The 17,873-nt window shown below is 40.8% G+C and overlaps 1 protein-coding gene across 1 annotated transcript in view; it reads left to right on the top strand.

Annotated features, from left to right (window-relative positions):
* LOC121008813 (dynein heavy chain 11, axonemal-like) overlaps positions 1-17,873 on the top strand; it is a 489,011-nt gene that overhangs the window by 353,244 nt on the left and 117,894 nt on the right. The window contains exons 66-67 of the mRNA XM_040441508.1: positions 10,435-10,639; positions 15,198-15,362. Coding sequence (XP_040297442.1) covers positions 10,435-10,639; positions 15,198-15,362 — 370 coding nt within the window. The remainder of the gene's footprint in view (positions 1-10,434; positions 10,640-15,197; positions 15,363-17,873) is intronic.

The raw sequence follows: 17,873 nt of genomic DNA on the forward strand, positions 1-17,873 counted from the left end.
ACGGTGCTACCTTCGTACCCATCGCGGTACCCCGGCATTGGTGATATGTAGTCTTATTGTAAATGAAAAAATTATTTTCCAAGACAAAACGTAGACTGTCTAATAAAAATTGGATTTGTGGTGATTTTAAAGTCCTATCGTTTCTCAGGGTGGTTTCCACACATTTGATACCTAGTTCGTGTTCGATATTAGAATATAATGCCGTTACGTCCATGGTCAATAGGGCATATGTGTCTTTCCATTTTATTTTTTCTATTTCTTGAATGAGCTGCCTGGAGTCATGCAAGTAGCTGGTTAGATTGCGAACGTACGGTTGGAGGAAAAGATCAAGGTAGTGAGATATATTGCTTGTGGATGAGTTTGTATTTGACACTATTGGTCTTCCTGGTGGTTTCACTGGGTTTTTGTGTATTTTTGGTAGATGGTAGAAATATGGGTTGGAGGGAGCTTTAGGGATAAGGAAATTTTTTTCTTTTTTATTTATGTACTGTTGATCATGGGCATGTTTTACTAGATTTTTTAGTCTTTTAATGATGTCTGGGAATGGGTTATCTTTTATTACACGGTAGTATTCGGTGTTGCTCAGGATATTCTGTGATTCTGCTTCGTAATCTTCTATATTTTGAATTACTATGCCCCCCCCCTTGTCAGCCGGCCTTATTATTATGCTCTCATTATTTTTTAGGGTTTTCATAGCGCGTGTCTCACAGTGTGTTAGGTTTCCGCTAGTGGGGGGTCTTTTTTGTTCCTTTTTTTGTGGGATTTTTTTCAGTTCTGCTGTTACTAGGTCAAAGAAGGTAGGTATGAAATGACCTTCTCTGTGTACCGGAAAAAAACCTGATTTTGGATGTACTTCCTGATGTTTATATGTATCTATCTCTTCTACTTCTGCAGGTGTAATATTTTCAGTTTTTTTGCGGTTTTCTTGTTCGAAAAATCTTTTTACGGTCAGGTTTTTTCTAAATTTCTGGATGTCTAAATATAATTGGAAGGGGTCTATGTTATGAAGTGGGCAAAAGGATAATCCTTTTTGTAGCAGACTATCTTCTTGTTTCGTGGTTTGGTAGGATGAGAGATTAAAGATTTTTACTGTTGGTATCTCATTTCTGTCTCTTTTTTTATTTTTTATGTGGGTTTTATTTTTCTGGTGTTGTCCTCCCCTGCAGCCTCGGGTTCGAATTTTCTCTTTCCGGGAGTGGGCTTGAAGAATTCCGTTATCTGTGGGGTGACTGTCTGGTTGGAATGTTTTTTGAGGATGGTGTCCTTGTGAATAGTCGGTTCTGTATATCTGACTTGCGGGGGTCTGGCACGATCTAAAAAAGGAACCAGGGCCGATGTGCCTACCGCAGTGTTGTCTATGATAATAAGCGGTGTGATGTCTATCTGATCTTCTGTGATAGAGGTTTGGTGAGTTGTAAAGATGGACAAGTTTATGCTAGTGTCTTGGGTAGGGATCCCCGGAGGTTGAGTGCTGTCCTTTATTTTGCTGTATATGCCAGATGCATGGTTCTCCTTGTGTTCTGTATTCGGAGGACTGAGTGATATCAGGGGTGTCGATGTGACTGTCTCCTGTTCTCTTCTCATTGTGTTTTTCTTTTTGTAGTCTAAATAATTAGTTTTTAGGGTTCTGAATCTTTCTAGAAACTCATCTGTGGTCGTGTCTAAATCTTTCTTTGTGGGACAATGGGGACTGTGTTCTATGTTGTCAGTCATCTTTGGGCTGTATACATACGGTGATTCTAAAATATCTTTTGTTGTTTGAGTGTTCTTCTTTGGTGTGGTTGTGGAGAGCATTGTATGTGATTGTATTGGTAGCAAAGGTATGCTATTTTCGGGTTGAGAGGTGTGGGTTTCTTTCTTATTTTGTACTGCTGTGTAAGCTGTATTTTTTGTCTTTTCTGATTCTTGCAAAGTTGTTATGGGAATGTATGTTGGTCTGAGATCTTTACGTCTTGTGCTGTTATATGATGTGGCGCTATTGTGGACTTGTGGTTTTGTGGTGTCTTTGGAAAAGGGTCTCTTGTGTGTTTGATTAGTAAAAAAGCGTGTTCTAACCTCCTGATGACTATTTTTCTTATGTTCGTGGTTCGGCTTAAGTCTGTGATCGTGTGCTGTACTGTCTGTGGTATGTTGGATTGGAATGGTGCTTGCAGGGTTTTGGTATGTGTTGTTTTTCCGTTGTTGTTGTGGTCTATAATTGCCTTGTTGTTTGTCTGTTCTATCTCTTTGTAGTTTGTTTGCTTTGGTAGCTACAATGTTTTGTTCATTTTGGTAGATTCTATTGCTTATGTTATGGTTCATTGTTGCGTAGTCTGGGTGGTCAGAAAAAACTTGTAGTTCCCTCATGGTTGTCTCTATGTTATCTATGTGTTTTTTTATACAGATTTCTCTTTTATGTGATATAATTCTCATTAGGCCTGCTGCGCATTGATCAAGATAGTCATTCCATTCGTATATGAAGGCCTGATCATCTGGAAATGTGGGGGCAATGCTTATTCTAAGTCCGCGTGGGGCTATATTTTCTTGTGAATAAATCTGTAGGAAACTAACGTCCAAAGCATGGAAGAGTTCACTTTTTAGGTTATCTTCTAATGTGTGAAACAAGGTGCACATAGTTTTTGTCTCTTCTGTGGTATAACTTGCCGTAATGTTGTCATCTATTGGCGTAGTTTGCTCTGCGGTCTGTTTCGCTGTAAATCTTGATATTAGCGATTTCCTTTGTTGGGTTCTTTGTGAGAAGTATTCCATTTTCTTTTTCTTTTTCTTTTTTTGGGGGTGTTGTTTGTTGAAGGTGCTGGTTCACTTTTCACACTGGTGGCTGCAGGTCCTCCTCAGGGTGTTCGGACTTGGGATGTCCTCCGGGGTCCGTGTGTTCCCACCGGGCTCCGGATGCGGTATATAGAAGGAAAAAGAAAGAGAGGAGGCAGCGCCTCCTGTGTGGAACCTTACAGCACAGTGTATAGGCACAAAAAAGCTACTGATTATGCTTACCAGAAGGGGTTGTGAAAGGTCACAACGCCTCCGAAATGCTTGTCTGGATTTATCCGTCCAGTTTACGGAGAAGAGAAGACTGCGTCTGCTGCCCCTGGTCTGTATCCCTTGCCGTGGTTGCGGTTGTCAGGATAAATTGTATGCAGAGAAGTAAAGATAAAATCGGACCATTCTCGGTGGCGCTGGTGCAGTAAGGACTCGGTGCTCAGAAGGTACCAATAAAGGTAATCTTTTTATTAATAGTAAAGTAAGTCTACGCGTTTCGGGGGCAAAACATCCCCCTTCCTCAGGACAATAAATCTTATTACATTAAAAACACAATGTTTCCAGTTGTTTTTATCTACTTCGTTTGGGCGCAATGTGTGCAGATCACATGGGTGGAGAGAGGGGGCTGGGGGCGTGAGTGTTTTCCCTGTTGCTAGGATACCAGACACTCCCCCAGTGTTCAGTGGCCAATCATATTGTTTTTCAGGTTGGCTTGTGACGTCCTGTGGGCGTGGTATGGGCGGTGATTATGCTCGTTTGTGCAGTGTCTGTATGGCCTTATTCTGGGGGCGGCATCTGGGTGACGCAGCAGGGGAACGCCCCTCTATGATGTCAGTGGGCCGGTATTGCAGTGCGGCATATCTATCACATGCGGGGAGGAGTAATGCTCGGCTGACGTATTTGTCTCCAGCCTATCGCTGGTGTGAGTGGGCCGGTCGTTGGATGATGTCGTGGCTCCTAGGTCCTAGGTTGGTCTTTATTGGATCATGCTATAGCAGGCCAAGCCCATTTGATGACCTCAGTGGGTTGGTCTTTCAAAATGGTATCTGGATGCTATCGGGGGCGGTATTTGCATGCGGTCATGTGATTCTTTGTCCGCCCACATAGTCAGGTGACTGCTGTGTGCTCCTACATCCACTGTCATCAGGTCTTTATCGGATCATGCTGTAGCAGGCCAAGCCCAGTTTGTGACCTCAGTGGGCTGGTCTTTGTGATGTGGTATCTGGATGCTATCAGGGGCGGTTTTTGTGTGCGGTCATGTGATTTTTTGTGTCCGCCCACATAATCAGGTGACTGCTATATGTTCCTGCATCCACTGTCATCGGAGGTAAACAGAGAATTTTTGTATACATATGAATATATATATAGATAAATAGATAAATCAATAATTAAATACATAGAAAAAAGTTAAAAAGGGGATTGAATTACTAGACAATTAACTAAAAGAGGCTAATGTAAAAAGACTTAAAAGGCTGATGTATGCATACTTATACCCACAGAAAACAACCTGAGTGTATGTGGGAAAGCGCAAACATTTACACTCAGCAGCATTGTAAAAAGGATTTTTCTAAAAACATTCATATGGATCGGTTAGGATCCGTATGTGTATAGATGCATACACACCCATTCGCATGGTGTACATATATATCTATATGCCCACACGTACATATACACACACATACACACACATATATAAGGATGGGAGCCTAGTGTGATGGTGTTTCCTCCCTGTATAGTCATCTCTATCTCCTTAATATGATAATATTATTGTTGTTTTGGTTTTAACAGCGTGTGGATACTTGGTACTATTTCTTTTGGGTCACAAAATGTTTTGGGGATTATAGAATGGTCTCACTTATCTCATTCAGACCGTATGGGGTCAGTGTATCTAATTGGTAGATCCAGTAGATCTCTCTCCTCTGGAGGCTGCTGAACCTATTGTAAGGGTTATCTGGGATGAAGTCTATGGGTGTGATTTTGAATGTATGTTTGCTTTTTTCTGGTGTTGTGGCGCAGTGTCGTGAGATGCTGTGTTTGGGGCAGAGTTTCTGTATGTTGTGTCTGTGTTGGTTAAGTCTACAATGTAATTCTTGTGTTGTTCTCCCCACATATTGAAGTCCACATTTGCATTCTATGAGGTATATGACATAGCTACTTTTACAGTTTAGGTGATGTTTTATGGAGAAGGTGGCCCCATTTTTTGTTGAGCTGAAGCTCTTATTGTTGTGTGTGATTGTGTTACAGCAGAGGCACCGTTTTGTCCCACATTTGAAACTGCCTACTGGCTCTTTTTTAGTTTCTATTGGTTTTTTTGTATTCTTTTTGCTGGGGGCTAGGGTATTCCCTGTTCATACGTTTAAGGGTTTTGGATCTATTACACCCTCTTCGCGGTGGTGGAATTTGCTTGAATACTTGGAATTTAAGTTGCGCTATGGTATGTTTGGCTTCATGGAAATGTGAAGGAATTGGCAGAAGTAAGTTCTGCTGTCTTATGGTTGATTTTTGTTGGCAAATGTTTTCTCTGACTTTTTGCAAGGTCTCCCCCACATACACTAGGCCACAAGGGCATTTGATTAGGTAAACTACGTAGTCGGAGTCACATGTGAAAAAGCCTTGAATCTCTATCGGTTTACCAGTGTGTGGATGGAAGATAGTAGGGCCTTTGCGTATATTTAGACACTGAAAACAATGAAGACACGGAAAAGTGCCCTTTCTTTAGTGTTTTTAGAAATACTTGTTTAGGTAGACAATTGGCTGAACCTATATCCGCTCTCACCAATAAGTCACGTAGGTTTTTTGGCCTGCGGTTACAGGGTAGTATAGGGTTGCAGAATTCCTCAACTTGTGGATACGCCTTTTTCAAGAGAGGCCAGTGGCTCCGAATTATATTCAAGACCTTGTGTGCACTTGGATGGAATGTGTTGACAAAGGGAATACGTTTATTTGTAGATACGGGTTTGCGTGTTTTTTGTGGAGGTGGTTTGAGTATATGTACTGGATAACTACGTTCTCTAAACCGTTGTTGCATTTCTTCAATGCACCTGGGAGTGCTTTTTTTGTAGTAGGAGGATGAAAACTGGAAAAATTAAGTAAATTGTTCCTGTCGGTGGGTTTGCGATACAAGTCTGTAGTGAGTTTGCCTTGGGGATTTTTGATGACCAGAGTGTCCAAAAAGTTGATAGAGAGTTCATCATGGTGTATAGTGAATTGTAACTCTGGATATATAGAATTCAGAATGGTATGAAAAGATGAACTCTCTATGAACTTTTTGGACACTCTGGTCATTAAAAATCCCCAAGGCAAACTAACTACAGACTTGTATCGCAAACCCACCGACAGGAACAATTTACTTCATTTTTCCAGTTTTCATCCTCCTACTACGAAAAAAGCACTCCCAGGTTCCCAATTAAAAAGAGTACAAACTATAGTTGAGGATCCGCGAATCAGAGCACAACGGTTTAGAGAACGTAGTTATCCAGCACCAGGGGCGTAGCTAAAGGCTCATGGGCCCCGGTGCAAGAGTTCAGCTTGGGCCCCCCTTCTCTCAGTGCTTTGTGGCCAGGTGCAGGGGAGCACATACTTGGTACTGACTGAGGCAAAAATTGAAACGACTCCCCCATGCCAAATTCTTGATCTAACCCCTTCCCTCCAGCCAGAGGTGTAACTTGAACAGCATGCACTTTCTATAATACCAGTGTCTTCTTATGTGGCACCAGGGTCTTTGGGCCCCCTCAGGCTCCTGGGCCCGGTAGCGACTGCTACCTCTGCACCCCCTATAGCTACGCCCCTGTCCAGCACATATACTCAAACCACCTCCACAAAACACACGCAAACCTGTATCTACAAATACAGGCGTATCCACAAGTTGAGGATTCTGCAACCCTATTAGTATAGGGTTGCAGAATCCTCAACTTGTTGATACTCCTTTTTCAAGAGAGGCCAGTGGCTCCGAATGATATTCAGGACCTTGTGTGCACTTGGATGGAACGTGTTGACAAAGGGATTACGTTTATTTGTAGATACGGGTTTGCGTGTGTTTTGTGGAGGTAGTTTCAGTATATGTGCTGGATAACTCCGTTCTCTAAACGTAACGTAACCCTGTAACTGCAGGTCAAAAAACCTACGTGACTTATTGGTGAGAGCGGATATAGGTTCAGCCAATTGTATACCTAAACAGGTATTCCTAAAAACACAAAAGAAGGGCACTTTTCCGTGTCTTCATTGTTTTCAGTGTTCAAATATACGGAAAGGCCCTACTATCTTCCATCCACACACTGGTAAACCGATAGAGATTCGAGGCTTTTTCACATGTGACTCCGACTATGTAGTTTACCTAATCAAATGCCCTTGTGGCCTAGTATATGTGGGGGAGACCTTGTAAAAAGTCAGAGAAAGAATTTGCCAACAAAAATCAACCATAAGACAGCAGAACTTATTTCTGCCAATTCCTTCACATTTCCATGAAGCCAAACATACCATAGCGCAACTTAAATTCCAAGTAATTGAGCAAATTCCACCACCACACAAAGGGGGTAATAGATCCAAAACCCTTAAACGGAGAGAGGCCTTTTGGATCCACACTTTACAAAGCCTTACTCCCAAGGGTATGAACAGGGAATATGAAATATAGATTTTCCTCTGACCCCCTTTTTTTGATTACCATCTTGTCTGACTTCAGTTATACACAAAATAAAGAACAATACAGTCAATGGCAGGATGAGTGATTATCTGTGCAACCTTCATTTAACTTCAAGACATCTCAAGTGATCTGTCATATTGTCAATTTAGATATTTTACTCTTATGGACATAAACAATTTATTTCTAATTCAATTACAGGCCCCTTGAACACAACTGGGACCCGGTGCCGCATTTGGGTATCCTTTATAATTTTCTCTCCCCACTGTAATTATCTCATTTATCTGTACCTATTCCTTCCCTTGCTATTTTTTTCCATGTTTTCTCATTGTCTGCCCCTGTATCGCTATGCCCCTCCTCTTTGTTCCCTACTCTATAGTTATTTCCTGTCTATGGAACACATCTCTGGCCTCCATGCGCTCCAAATTGCTATCTACTACAGCTACGTCCCATACCAAAGCCAACTTCCTGTCACTGGAACGCACTTCCGGCCATTATGCACTTCAAATTTCGACCAACAGCCGGTCTTTGAAGCGCACGCCATTCAGCGCTCCCGATGGACATCCGACAGCACGCCCCTTATGGGAATAAACTATTTTTCTTATTAAAGAGGACCACAAGCCCTTACCTGTCACACCACTTTTCTCCAGGTACGAGACAGTGCCATTCACCCTTGGTGTACTGCTACATCGTTTCTATAACTTCCTAACTGGGGCACAGGTAAGTCCTTGTTAGTATAAATACAGCCTCCGTTGTTACCCCATTTAGTTTAATGGGTCCATTATGTTTTGTTACATACGATGATTATCATTTATTATTATTATTATTTATTATTAAAGCGCCATTCATTCCATAGCGCTGTACATATCCGGAGAATGGGGGATGCACGGGAGAAATGTTGGAGGCGATTGTGGGAAGAGGTGATAAGAGGAGAGAAGGAGGTCTTGTGAGGATCGGAGGTTGCGTGTGGGGATGTATCGGGAAAGTAGCTCAGAGATGTAGGGAGGGGACAGGTTGTGGATGGCCTTGTATGTATTTGTTAGTATTTTGAACTGAATTTGCTCGGCAAAGGGGAGCCAGTGAAGGGATTGGCAGAGGAATAACAGGATGAGATGTGTATTAGTCGGGCAGCAGAGTTGAGGATAGATTGGAGGGGTGCGAGAGTGCTAGATGGAAAGCCACAGACGAGAATGTTGCAGTAGTCTAGACGGGAGATGATGAGGGCATGTACAAGCATTTTCGCAGATTCAAAGTTAAGGAAAGCGCGGATGCGGGAGATATTTTTGAGTTGGAGGCAGCAGGTGGTGGAAAGGGCTTGCATGTGCGGTCGGAAGGAGAGGGCAGAATCCAAGGTCACTTCAAAGCAGTGGACTTGGTTGACCCGGGAGATTGTGCATCTAGTTATCATGGGTCCATTTTACCAGCACCATTGATTATTATTGATTATCATCATTCTAACTATATACAACTATGTACAGTTATCATTCTATCTGTATATACACATTGACATCCTAACATGATGTATGATTGATACTTTTACATATTGGAATTTGCATCGGGTTGTGATGCAGCTTTATGATGAGGTTACAACTCAGACACAAATTGCGATAATGAATTCTGGAACTTGGATTTATTATCTGCAACAAATCAGGAGAGATATTCCTATCGTTGATGTTTCAGTTTAATATGTGTGATTGAACCTTCTGTACCGCATCAGTCATTACATTCATAGAATATTTTTATTTTTTACAAATGATGTTCATTTTATTATTTCTTTGTACCTCAGTGTCTGATGAAGGCTTGTTAGCCGAAAACGTTCACACACTGCCGCATGACTTATGTTTCTGAATAATAAAAGAAGCCAAATTGATCAAGAAAAACTCTGCTGTGATTTATATTTATTTGTATGTTGTCAGCATTCAGTGCTGTACTATGAGACATAATTCCCTATTATCTCCAAAGGAAGAAAATGATTGATTTTATTATGCGATCATGGCAAATTAAATGGCAAACATATATTTCATATATTAATCACACAGATACTGTGATGGGAATTTTTTGCTTAAAGGCTATGTACACCTTTTGGGCAATTTTTTTTATTATTGCGTTGTACTCATTTTGAGCTAAAATCATTTTTCATTTGGTCTTTATTTAAAATCTTGGGCCCTTTTCTCTGTACAGCCTTGAGATTCTCTAGTAGCATGCTGTCTGTTTTCTGTTCTGTCAGGCAACTCAACTGATGGCTCCTTATCTCTGACCTCCTAAACACTCATTATAGCTCTATTCTTATCTTACTGATAAGAATGTGGCTCAAATAAATGTTTATGATCATGTAGTAATTTAGAGATAAGGGTTATTAGATGACCGGCACAAAGTGAAAGTAGGATTCACACAGCTAGACAGTTAACCCTTTGTGACAGAATGGGTAAAAAATTTTAATAAAAAATTTGTAAAATGCAATCATAAAAACATTTCCCCCGAAGGTTTACATAACCTTTAAATTTGAGGTATACCTATTTTTTTTAAGAGGTGGTGGTAGGATTACCTAAGTAGGGCTATAAATTCTATGGTAATTTTTTGTGAAAAAGCTCCAAATCCTTTTAGCTTAACATTGCTATAGAGTTAGGTGATAAAATACTGGCTACCTGCAACCACCACCACCATTTCTACAGAGATGGACAACAGTGGGCTCCAGTGATAGAACGGAATATGGGCACCTTGCTCTTCTGAACTTCTGGGGAACAGATGGAAGACAATATCATTACTGGATCCAGACATCGTGGTTTATTTTTAGTCTGTTACCATGGGGACACATAGGAGATATAAGCACTAAACTGTATGAAATTTTCAGTTAAAACTATTTGCAAAGCTGCTTTGTTTCTTATTTTAGGTGCACTGGGACAATAACAATTTGTTGTGAAGGCGGATATAGCCTTTTTTTTTATAAACCAACTGATCAGAGTGCAGTAACGTACCTCATTCTGTTAGTTGATAACTCTTTAGATTAGAGTTTTATTATCATTTTCTATTTATAATTGCAGATACATTCGAATTGGGGATAAAGAATGTAAATTCCATCCAAAATTTAGACTTATTCTTCACACAAAGCTTGCAAATCCCCATTACAAACCAGAAATACAGGCCCAAACAACATTGATTAACTTCACAGTAACCAGAGATGGCTTGGAAGACCAGCTCCTAGCTGATGTGATGAATCTTGAGAGACCAGACTTGGAACATTTCAAGGTAACAATTTACTCGAATTGACATCAATATATTTTTTTTGTTTAATACTAGTTTATCAGTCTGGATCAGTCATTTTAAATGTAGTCCTCAAGTCATCTTCTAAGCATCACTTTAGTACTACAAAGCTTATTATATTATTGTCTATATGTTACACTTGGCTACTGGTGATGGCACTTGGCTCTGTTCCGGGCCTTGCTCCGACAGCACCACCAACGCCAGTCCGTGACTGTTCTGGGGACTGTAACCTGGGAATCCCCCTGCAGCAAAGTCTACACCACCTTGCAGAGGTTTAGGGTGAAAATCAATGGGATTGTTTGCCCTCTGCACCCCATTCTAGCCCTCATGAAATGAACTGCAGATTCGAGAATCCTCATTCATTTACTGAGTGAAATGAATGTGGAATTTAAGAGTGAAGTGTGACTCCTGCAAGCAGATAACATCTGGTAGATGTTTTAGATATGTAGCAAAGGGTGATTTGCGTTTTCTGGGGGAATTAAAGCCCCGTACATTATGGGTTAATACGTTACACATAATGAAGTGGTGTAGGACCTATCTAGATTGAACTGATACTGCTGGAATCTATAATGGTAATATGAATAACCCCCCTGAGTAACCGTTAAACCAAATAACATTAACAAAGTGCTTGCAAGCACTACATAACATGCAGTGTGGCTGAGCCTAACAAGGCCAGCAAATAGTAGTGGGTTAGTAGAAGGGAGACGGTGCCCAACAAGGACAGACGGCTCTATTCCGGTCAACCCTGAAGGAGTGAGCAACATGAAAGTCCGTCACGCCAAATCTCTGTAGGAAAACAAAGAAAAAATAAACCAAAACTGGGGCAAAAGGGCCCCCAAAAGTATACAAAAAAGGTATCACTTGCGCCCGGATCAGTAGATGAGTGCCTTCCTTTGATCCTGGAGAAGAGTAGAGACCGTCCATAAGTTGCATAGTCTCATTTGACTGCCGATCTAGTCGTGCGAGGTGATGAGGGGGGAACCTTGGTCCAGACCCTGGCCGGTCTCGGTGGGGCAGCTGGAATTTCAGAGTGCTCAAATGGGATTCCTGCCCGCTGCAGAACTTCTAAGCCTTCCGCCAGGGTATGGACCGTATGAGAACGGGAGTTTAGCTGGAAGGATAAGTTGAACGGGAACCCCCATCTATAGCGTATCTGTGCATTCTGCAGGGCTGATGTCACCGGCCTCATCTCTCTGCGTTTGCAGAGTGTGGAAGGTGCTAAATCTGCATATAGGTGCACCGAGGAAGGCAGCCCTGGTAAGTCGGGCCGATTGCGTGCTGCCGCCAATACTTGATCTCTCACCTCCGGGTAGTGGGACGTGAGGACAATGTCCCTTGGGAGGCCTCTGACCAGTAGATTCCCTCTTCTGGATCTATTCTCCAGGTCTTCTATTTTTAGCTCCAGAGTGGCTAACTGAGCGGCATGGGAGTTGATTTCCTCCCTGTCAGCGCTTATGGCATCTGATATGTCGTCAGTCCGCGACTCTAGCTCAGGGACTCGGTTCCCCAAGTCCTGGATTTGGCGGGAAAACTCCTCCACCGCCTGAGAGAGCTCCGCTTTAAACAGGGAAGCTATGTTTTTTTATATAGCGATGCCTGGCCCGGATCAGTGATGTTAGGGCCCGATGAGTGTCCACCATCAGTGGAAGAGGCGGGACTGGCCGGAGATGAGGTAGGGTCCGCCATGACAGTTTCTCTGGAGTGCCGAAACATCTCAGGTAAAGTCTGCGACGGAGCAGGCGTACCCGCGATTTTGTTTCTCCCTTTGTTGCGGGTCATCTTCGGGGTCCCCTGCATCTGTTTAAAAGGCTGTTGGAGCCGTGAGGACGGCGCTGAGTACGGGATATTTTCGGCGTATGGAGCGGAGCTCACTGAGGCATGTCCAATCAGCAAGCCGCGCGCATGCCCTCATAAAAGTGGTCTAAAATGAAGCCCCATATGTCACTGAAAAGCTGAACAAAATGAATTAAATAATGTAAAGAAAAAAAAGTTTAAAAGTTATGGCTTTTGAAACCGCATTAACTAAAACTAAAAATGTGTCCTGTCAGGAAGTTGGGCGGGGGGAGGGGGGGTTAAAGGTCCAGTCTTGAACTGGTTAAGCATTATGTGTGTCCGATTAAGATTCATATTATTAAGTAAGTGTGAGATTAGCAAAAAACTGTTGTTTTTTTTCCATACCCAGTGCCACTCTTGTCCCATGGGCTGTGTCTGATAATGCAGTTCAGCTCTATTCAGGTAATTGGAGCAATGTTGAAATACCAGACACTACCCATTGGTGAGAGACTGTTTCTAGAAATAAAAAGCAGACCTGTTTTGAATCTGTGACACTAACTCTGTTTTCGAGCAGATGACAGGTATCAGAGGAATACAGAAAAGCCAAAACATTACAATAATTTAAAAATTAAAGTCTCTTTTATTAAGGGCAACACACTGTTCAAAGAATTGAATGTTGCATAGTTTTGATATAGCGCTGGGCTTTAGGTTTGTGAATAGTATATAGATTGTACATATTTGACAGAATATTTTAATTAAAAAATGTAATTAAAACTTTTTTGTGGTTATGTGTACGGGGCTGTGTGAGGGCTAATTTTTTATGGGAGGATCTGTTCTTTTCAGTGATACCAATTTGAAGTGTGTGCGACTTTTTGATCACTTTTTATAAAAAAATTATTGGGTAGTTGAAGTGAAAAAAAATGGCAAATTTCCTTTTTTCCCGTTACGCCACTTGCCGTATGCCATTAATATTGTTATATTTTAATAGTATGGGCATTTTCGCATGCAACGATGCCCATGATGTTTATTTTTTTTTTTTTAAGTATTTTCACTTTTTATTTTAAGGAAAGGGGGTGATTTGAATTTTATTTTTTTTATATTTGCAAAACTTTTTTTTACTTTTTTTTTTTTTTACTTTTTTTAAGTCACCTTGGGTGACAATAACTGGCAATCATTAGATTGCCTATTGTGTTCATTGATGTCTATATAGACACCATTAAACACTTAATTTGCACTATACCAATACAATGCTGCCACCTAGTGGCCTGTATTGGCATATCCATCTAATAGGCACCGAAGCCTGCTTGAGGCTTCAGCCTTTTAGATCAATGTAACAGGTTCCCCGATCTCAGCCGGGGAAAGGCTGTTACAGGAGCGGAAGTGCGCGACTTCCGCTTCCGGACTGCGCAGATGCCGTGGTCACATTTGGCCACGGCATCTGAAAGGGAAAATGTATGCGATCAGCCTATTTAAAATAGCAGTAACCCGGCGGCTATGGCGCTCACTGCACGTGCAAGCGGACGCTATGTTTAGGGACGAGACTTCCGCCGTACATGCAAAGCCTATTCAGTTATAATATTAATGCATTATATTGGAGATATTCCAATGGACATGTCCAGACCTGCTCTGACGCACTCAGGCTGATGTCAGCAGTAAGTATATAAGGCAAGCTGGACAGATTTTGATAAAGTGATCTGTTATAGTGCTATCAGTTTTGAAACTTAAGATGGATAAATGCAAATGTGTTAACAATCCAGACAATTTCTGCTACATATGTGGCAAATACACTACTTATGATCAGCGCAAGAATCTGACAAAGCGAGTGCATCTTGCAGCTTGGGATGCATTTGTGCTAGTAGTGCAGAACTTCCTCAGGAACAGACGAGCTGCAAACTATGCTGAATTAGTAGACAACATGCTTACAGCATATGAACAACTTGGCTGCTGAATGTCATTGAAAGTGCATTTCTTACATCCCCATCTTGACTTTTTCCCACCCAATATGGGACACGCAAGTGATGAAGATGGAGAGTGGTTCCATAATGACATTTCTACAATGGAGAACAGGTATCAAGGCTGCTGGAATCCCAACATGATGGGGACTACTGCTGGTTTTTGCAACGGGAAAATATGACCGTTCACAAACGCAAAAGCAGATGCCTGAAGTACTTTTAACAGTACTGGGCCTTGCTCAAGTAAGACTTTTAAACTGAAAAACAAGACTTTTAGAAATTTTGTTATTCCATTACATTTTCATACACTGTTTACTACGCAAACTTTAATGTAGATCGGGTAATTGTTAGAGTAAAACGCGTTCTGTTCAAAATTATTCAATGCTTTCCAAGTGCTTAATTCATTTAGGCATATTTATGCATAGCAAAATTTCGTGACGTGTTACAACAATTATGACTTCGGATTTGTAATCCGCACACTCGATTTAGTATAGAACAAATGGTTTTAGCCCAGTAGCAGACGAAAAGTTTTTTTTGTTGCGTGGTGTTCTTAAAAACAAAACTAGGAATAACATAAAGGCCATTTAAGTTTTTTTGTGAGTAAATGGAAGGAATAAGGAATAAAATGGTCATTTGAATGTACCAGATAAAGCCCCAAATTATACTTCTTTTCCTTTCTGGATATTAGTGCTGACCTTAAATGCTTTAGAACTATTGTAAAATGTTGAATAATCAGGAAAATTAAAATGTAGCCAAGTGTATTCCCATTGTTAGCATCGTTAGAATTACAGGTCTAAAACTTACTATTTTCTTTTCAGTCGGAGCTCACAAAGCAACAGAATTATTTTAAAATTGAGTTGAAAATGCTTGAGGATGAATTACTGACACGCCTATCAGCAGCAGAAAGTAATTTCCTGGGGGACACACTGCTGGTGGAAAAACTGGAAACAACAAAACACACAGCAGCCGAGATTGAAATGAAGGTAACTGAAGCTTTATCACGAGCTTGAGGCTTAGAAATATACTGTAAGATGTCACCAACTAAGGGCTCATTCATACCACTGTATCCGTTTTATGGTCTGCGGATTGGCAAAACACAGATACCGGTCATCTGCGTTCTGCATTTTGCGTAACTGAACGGCCAGCCCTATGATAGAAATGCTTATTGTTTTCCGCAAATCTTTTTTGCGGGCCCGCGGAATGGAAGTACAGATGCAGACAGCATATATCACACTATGGGCTCATGCACATGAACGTATTTTCTTTCCGCTTCCGTTCAGGACCGTATGTCCGCATGGCCGTTCTGCAAAAAAGTAGTGCATGTCCTATTATTGACCGCAAATCACGGTCTGAGGCTGCATTCAAGTCAATGGGTCCGCAAAAAATACGGAACGCCCACGGAACACTTCCGTATGTCATCCGTATTTCATCCGCATTTTGCAGATCCATACTGTAGAAATGCTATGCCCAGCCAATATTGCTAACGTGTTTGGTGATTAAAAAGTTACTGTTTCCGTTTCCGATCCGCAAAAAACGGATCAAATACGGAAACCATATGGATACCGGCCCAGTGCGTTCCACATTTTGGGTAATGGAACGCTCAAGTGAAACTGGCCTTATTTACTAAAGTCTGTTTCAGCCAAATGCAAACAGCTGTTAAATGCAGCCAGTAGTATGTCATTTTTTTAGGAGACAGTCTCCCAAAATGGACAAACAGCTGATTTTTCAGGGAAACATGCAGCCTCTGCAGTACTACAAGGTGACCATTTATGGTCCATATCTGACAGGCCACGAGCCCCCTTTATGATATCCATTTACTCTAATAAGGTATATGGACAGGAGTTGTCTTTATGGTGTTAGGCAAGTGCTTTAAAATCAAGTTCTGAATACTTGGTAAAAAGCTAGAAATTCCAACAAAGAATTTAAAAAAAGTTTGGGGGTTTCAATCTACTCCCCAAATATTAGCCATGGTTTTTTAATCCTCAGTCTTGTATTTACTCATCTTACGGAGAAAGAACAGCGTATAGACCTTCTCCATATTTACTGCCTGCCTTACACATGTCAGCAATCTATGGATTCTGTTGCATTTATAATATTTAGCCTAAATGTCCATGTTTTATATGCTTACACATCCATGAATACATGTAATAGAAATGTAATGTATGTTTAGTCATATAGTATTTTGACTTTTTTAGTTCCCTTTTTTTACAAGAATTTTTTTTTAAACTGCTGGAAAACAGATTTACAAATCAGTTTTAGCACGTGGCAGGAGTCATTGCATTTACTTAAAAATTTTCCACACTGTAGGTATATTTTTTTCATGAATCGTACAGTCAAATTAGCGTTATTTTTGGACCTCGAATAGGACTAATTTTAATGCATGAGCCTAATTATATTCTCAGGTTAATTAGAATAATCTTCACCATGAGGAAAAAGTAACATGTAACTTGAAAGAAATGTATTATCAAAAATTAAGAGGCATAGAAACATACACAATCATCACTGATTGAAATCACACATCGGGGTCCCCCTAGTTAGGATGTTAAATCACCACAAACCTTGTTGACAATTTTAAGTTACAATAATTATGTTGATTTAACCTACAAATATGTTTTCTACATCTACAACCGTGAAGAAGTGTCTGTCCCATTTAGCTGCCATAAAAAACTGCTCTTGAAAAACAGACTATTCCTTTCCATAGATAGATCTATAGAAGATCTCTGCCCCAGAAAGAATGGATCATCAGTGATTTTGCAACATTTTTGAAACTTTGGCATTGTTGTACCTTTTCTCCACACTGATATAGTAGGGTTATTACAGCATGTTGAACATATTTTGTGCTCAAGTTACAATATGATGTACAAATGTAAAATGTTTATATGGATAAATCAAGCGTAAAATAACAGCATAGCAGAGAAAAATGCATTTTAAGCGAATATTAAGGTGACAGCTTTGTTTTATCCCACAATTGTTATTGCATGCCTAAAATATTACAAAAACTGATAAAATAAATAGTTAAAAATAATAAAATAAATAATTAATTAATAAAGACGGTCCACTACCCTAGGCTACTGGGCATATAAAATTCGATTCACACCAAATACGAATTTCCTCATGCTTTGTGGTAACGAAGTGCATTTTTTTCCTAAAATGGCTGCTGCACGTGTGAGGACATGAAGCAAGGAACTCTGGGAAGGCGGGATAACCCATAATGCCATGCATACAGCCAATCAGCAGCCAGCCAACCCTGTGATGTCACAGCCCTATAAATAGCCTCAGCCATCTTGGATTCTGCCATTTCCCAGTGTACTTAGTGCAGGGAGAGAAGTTAGAAGGCGCTAGGGACAGTGCTAGAAAAAACTTAATTGTGCTAAAAAAAGATTTACAAGTGCAGGGAAAGATTATTCAAGGTGTAGGGAAAGGATAGGGAGGAATCATTCCACAGCATTTATGTTGAACAGGGTTCAGTAGGGGAGGTTACAGCCTGAGTAATA

The sequence above is a fragment of the Bufo bufo genome, chromosome 7 (assembly GCF_905171765.1).
Source record: "Bufo bufo chromosome 7, aBufBuf1.1, whole genome shotgun sequence".
Taxonomy (NCBI): Eukaryota; Metazoa; Chordata; class Amphibia; order Anura; family Bufonidae; genus Bufo; species Bufo bufo.